At 32.6% G+C, this 5,603-nt stretch overlaps 1 protein-coding gene across 1 annotated transcript in view; it reads left to right on the top strand.

The window, feature by feature from the left end:
- Positions 1-3,377, top strand: part of LOC111635401 (26S proteasome regulatory subunit 4-like) — a 20,034-nt gene extending 16,657 nt beyond the window's left edge. The window contains exon 7 of the mRNA XM_023380352.1: positions 2,431-3,377. Coding sequence (XP_023236120.1) covers positions 2,431-2,619 — 189 coding nt within the window. The 3' untranslated portion in view covers positions 2,620-3,377. The remainder of the gene's footprint in view (positions 1-2,430) is intronic.
- The last annotated feature ends 2,226 nt before the right edge of the window (positions 3,378-5,603 follow it).

The following is a 5,603-nucleotide window of genomic DNA, read 5'->3' as shown; positions in this document are numbered from 1 at the left end:
TTCACAGCCTGGCACACGTATTTGTAAAATCTAAGTGACTCGTACAACATGGAATTATCAACAGTGTTATAGGGGGTCAACTGTAATTAAAAATATGAAAATGTTTTTTTATAACAAAATCTTGTAACAGGTGGCACCATACACAATTTTATTAAAGTTACATTGGAATTAAAATTTTAAAAGATCTCATGGTATAATGTTCTCAGCTAGTATATTGGCCCAAATGTTTTTCCTGGTTATTCAATTCCTTGCTGGATTTTTTTAATGTTATATAATCATTTATTACATATCTTCTAATAACACAAATGTAATATAGCTCTAGTTGTCTAAGAAAACAACAGATTTGAATTTATTAATAAAATTGTACTTTAAAAAAAAATTATACTGCTATGGGTGTGAGAGTGATAAAAACAATGATCTTGGTAATTAAAATGAACATTTATTGCATAAATACAGTTGTCCCTTGATAATCCAACAGGTATGGGACCAAAGGTTGTCAAATTACCAAAAGTGTCTGGATTACCGAAAATAATTACATATTTCGCATTGTTTTGCTAGCAGTAACTTACAAACAATATTCTCTACTCCAACTGTTCGAACAGAACTGCTCACATAAAACACACGAAATGTGTGTCATCGTGTAAAAATTGAATGGGGAGATTCACACAGCGACATGCTTCTGTGCAAGCAGACACGTAACGGGGACGGGAGGTGCGTCGGACTATAGAGGGACAACTGTATTTACAATAAATGCGTTTCATTTTAACTATTTTGGGATCGATTACACCAATCTAAATATATAAAATTATTTGTCCTTAATGAATGACTCATCATTGGCCAGAGCAAACTGCTGAGCCTAGAAGTGAAATTTGGTACACAGTTAGGGTATGTCACGAAAACACACACTAAGAAGGGATTTTTTAAAATTTCCCTGCGGGGGAGGGGAGTATTAAGGCTTCTATTGTACTGTTTTACATGTGATTTTTTGTTACGTTTAGTCTTCATTAAGTACTTAGGTGTATTAAATTCATAACAATTCATTTCAGACATTGTTATAAATATTTTTATTTTATGTAATTCAAATTTGTTATTGCATATTGGTTCGATTATAGAATGATTGTAAACGTTCCAGAAAATCGGTCAAATTGAAAATAGTTCGTTTGATTTGATTCTCGACGTTGTTGTTATATAACAATTACTATGGTTGTTGAAATACTGAATATAAATGGGGTTTGCTTCAAAATCCTCGTGGGTAACAGCTAGTTAATAGCATAAAGCAGCATAATTGAATAAAACTAGTTACTGGAAATTCTGGTTTTATTGGCTAACCATAAAAAGATTTGGTAAATTTTTATAACAATTTATATTATTATTAATGTAAAACATGTAATTAATTAACTTCAGCATATTGTACTACAAGGATCAAAGGAATATTGGTCAGGTGTCAAGACCAACAATGCAAAAAGACATCTTTGGGTAAATGGATGTTTTTAAGCCGACAACTCTGTTATAGTTTAGATTTATAAATCTAAAGTTAAAATAATTTTGATAACAATAAGTAGACTCCACAGTGTTTATATATAATTGAATATTTAAGTTAAAGGAATTTTTGTTGAGAGCACATTTTGAAATATAATGTGACAACTAGGATGATTTAATTGGTGAATTTTTTTTCAAATGTACAATATTTGAAGTATTCTATTTCTTAGGACTAATATGTAATACTAACTGTTATCCGCCACTTTGTCTGCGGAGGTTTTGCAAGCAAACCCCATTTACATTCAATACTTCAATAACCATAGTAATTGTTAGGTCTATATAACACCTACAGCTGAAGAGAATTGCTGAGAATCAAACGAACTATTTTCTGGAGCGTTTACAATCGTTCTCTAATCGAACCAATATGCAATAACAAATTCGAATTTAAAACGGTTCAAACATTTTTATCTATTTCAATGTCTAAAATGTTATCAATTTAATACACCTAAGTACTCAATGAAGACTAAATGTAGTTAAAACAAAAAATTGCATCTAAAATAGTACAGTAGAAGCTGTTCTTCCGGTTAAGCCTTAATCCTCTCCCTTTCCCCCCACTTGGGAATTTCGAAAAATCCCTTCTTAGTGTGCGTTTTCATGACGAACCCTAACTGTGTACCAAATTTCTGCTCTTTAGGTCCAGCAGTTTGCTCTGGGCGATGATGAATCAGTAAGTCAGTCAGTCAGGACAAGCAATTTTATATATATATGTAGATTTATCTAGTATGATATTGTCATTTCTGTTGCTCTCACTCTGGCCTTAGTTTTTAGCTTTGAATATCTTAGAATACCATTATTTTCCAATAACAACTCTCATTAGATTGTTTCCTTTATTTCTTAAAACATACCCAATCTAATTTTCTCTTTTCAACCCTCTCTAAACCTACATTGTAGGAAAATGCCCAGATACAAGTAGACTCGACTAAATTGTTTGTTTTTTTTTGTCAGGCCATTTGCACGGAAGCTGGTCTGATGGCTCTGCGAGAACGAAGAATGAAAGTGACCAATGAAGACTTTAGAAAATCTAAAGAAAACGTCTTGTACAGGAAGAAGGAAGGAACTCCCGAAGGACTTTATCTTTAAACACGTTCTTAACTTAATCACCTTTGTTTTTTAAAAATACACGTTGGTAGAAAGCTCTCGATATTAATTAATAAAATTCGTTTGTTCCGACATTGCCTGTATAATTTTCATCAATAAAAAGACAATTTTTCTAAGATATAATTTGAATATATAAAATATCTGGAAATTACCAAAATTTACGTAATGGGGATGGGAAAAGAATATGCTAGTCAATAAAATGGCCCAACGGAACCAAAATAAGGATCGAGTATGGTTTCGTTGACTATTACAGGATAAAAAGAGAAATGAGAGCTAACAAAGTGCTCTCATTTCCCTTTTTATTTATTTGTCTTATTCTTAATTTGGCGCTTAGGGTATTAGCATATCTCCAATTCTCGATAAGGAACCGTTATTTGGGAGTGCTTCGATACCCAACGCTTTGCACATGGCATTATAATGATCCGTCATTTGAAGCAGTGGTGTAATGTATTCTTAAATTAGTTAAAATAAATAACTGAGTAGTCTTACTACTGTTCAAATTCATACCTGGTTCTCTGGCATATAAAATAGTTCGCATTTCTTCATATAAATATGAGTCATATCTGCAACAACCTTTGTATATCCTATCGGAGAACTGCTTCATTTTCATTCATGCAAATTAACAAATAAACTATTAAATGCATAAGGTTAAAAATAAAAGAAAAATTATATATAAATTTACCGATTGTATTAGATATCCTTTTTCGGCTACTAAATACGGAATAAGAATTGGTGCTTATAACGATATATTTCTGTCATTTCTTCCTTTTTGTATACTTTCAATCCTTTAAAATTTCCTTTTTTTAAGTTGTTATATACCTAAAAATTATATGTAATTGAACAATTAACTTATGAAATGGCCCAAATATAAACAATATTAAGACTTGCAATAATAAATTTCAGTTTTCGATACGCATACGCAACATGTATGGAAGCAGCAAACAGCTGATAATTTATGTTGTGAGCTAAATTACAATTGAATGAATTGCTTGATTATCGTAAATACTTTCCGATTTAGTTTGCCAGTGGGTGCCTGTCTGTGTGTGTCTTCAATGGCAAGTTATTCTACAGGCAATTGTTTGGGGCTCCCACCAGCAGGGGACCCCAAACCAATCTTTTATACATGCATTACTGTAGTAACAATATCAAAATTTAAATTTTGGCCATATCTGGGGAGTCTAGATTGCCGGTGTGGGTCAACTTAACCCACTAGAGGTTGCGTTAAAAAACGAACAAGGATACCCGAAGAAAAATGTTTGAAGTCAACACCGTACATGTGGACCTCTAATTCAAATTTGCCCGGGCCCCAAGAAGCTATAATGCACCACCGTGTGTCTCTGTGTGTGTTTCGAGAAAACTATAAATCTTTACATTTACGTAAAACGTAAAGATTTAATTTGTCTTTTATTTATAATGGAAACAAAGAAACTAAACTAAAATACCCCATAAAAGTAAATACATTAGCATAAAAAACAATATTTAACACTGCCACGTTAGTGTGACTCTAATCAACATTACGTAACACTTAACACGTGTCTTTCAAACATCACACAATTGAGCCCTTTTGTGAAGATGTCGACGACGTTTTCTTTTGAACACACAGATTTGAAAATTAGTTCACCTTTTGAACCATTTCTCGGGTGCAAAATTTCTTCTAACTTCTAGACAAAAAACTTCCATATGCTCGGTGTATTCTGGAACGAAAGGATTAGTGGCTACGCAAATGGCATCTTTAGTTGTTAACATTTTCAATGAAGAGAATTCAGTTTAAAGTTCAAATAGGAGCATTTTCAACTACAACATTTCTTTTGACTTCGTACCATTTCCAAAAATTCAGACTCAATGGTCGAAAGAGAGGCACATTCTTGTTTTCCACTGCTCCAAGAGATTGCTCCTCTGCACATTGTAAATGCACTTAAATACATTGATTTTCGTAGAGTGGGCTCAAAATCCCCGGTCTACGAAAATCAATGTTGTGTTAAATATCTATTTAACTATAGATATCTATCTGCATTTGAACAAGCCTTGAATTTGGTGTATTATTCAGTATATTTTGATTCCTTTTAGATACTTAATAATTGATATAAACATAATGTCAGGTTTTCTGCAATTTGAATCTTAATGCTTAGAGGTATCATCACTAGTCCTGTTTTTATTCATAAAAACTGAGCATGGTTTCATGAGCACAGTTTGTTTTCATTTATTTAATAATTCGTCAATGATGCTGATCAATACTGATCGAGCTAAATTGATCCCTCTGAGATTCGTCGTATTCTGATGGATAACAAATGTTATTTCACCAATTTCGTACGTTACTAATGCTGTTATTTTAAGGAACAACGATATTGTTTTATTTAGTTGGCAAAGAATATAGACAAAAAGGTTAAGTGGCAAGTAATATGGCGATAGAATGTTTACGGACACAACTTTAAATTAAATCATTTTTCTGCATTTAATAATAAATTCGAGTGTGATTAAAAAACGGTGGAAAAACGGTGGAAAAACACTGGTTTAGATGATAAAGTTTTCAATCTCAATACACCGCTGTTGCTATAATTATCCTAAGAGTCTCCTCTTAAAAATATGTATTGTTTAAATTTCTTGCTTACCCCAAACACTTATACTTCGGATAGGGTGAGATTAGAACCGGTATTTATTGAAATAGGCAAGTTCGGATTTCGTAGAGTACCGTACACATTTTTTTTTTTTCACGTTTTCCTTAGTTTATTAGTAAGCTTACTTATCGTATCGTATCGTGAGTTCAAACTCGACGAATACCCCGGGGTGGATTTAGGGGTGCTCAGAGCGCGGCTGCATCCCCTTTCTGATGGTTTTTTGATACTCGGTTAGTAAAATATTTTGTAAGGCATAGTGTGTTACGTAATGTAATTAAACCATATTTTCTGCATTTAATTAGCGTATTGTACTACTATCTTATCTCGATCGTCCGAAAACCTGTTGGATAA

This window comes from Centruroides sculpturatus, unplaced genomic scaffold (genome assembly GCF_000671375.1).
Source record: "Centruroides sculpturatus isolate CEXI.00-Female unplaced genomic scaffold, Cexi_2.0 scaffold997, whole genome shotgun sequence".
NCBI lineage: Eukaryota > Metazoa > Arthropoda > Arachnida > Scorpiones > Buthidae > Centruroides > Centruroides sculpturatus.
Note: the sequence above shows the minus strand (reverse complement) of the source record. Positions and strands in the feature narration are given on the sequence as shown.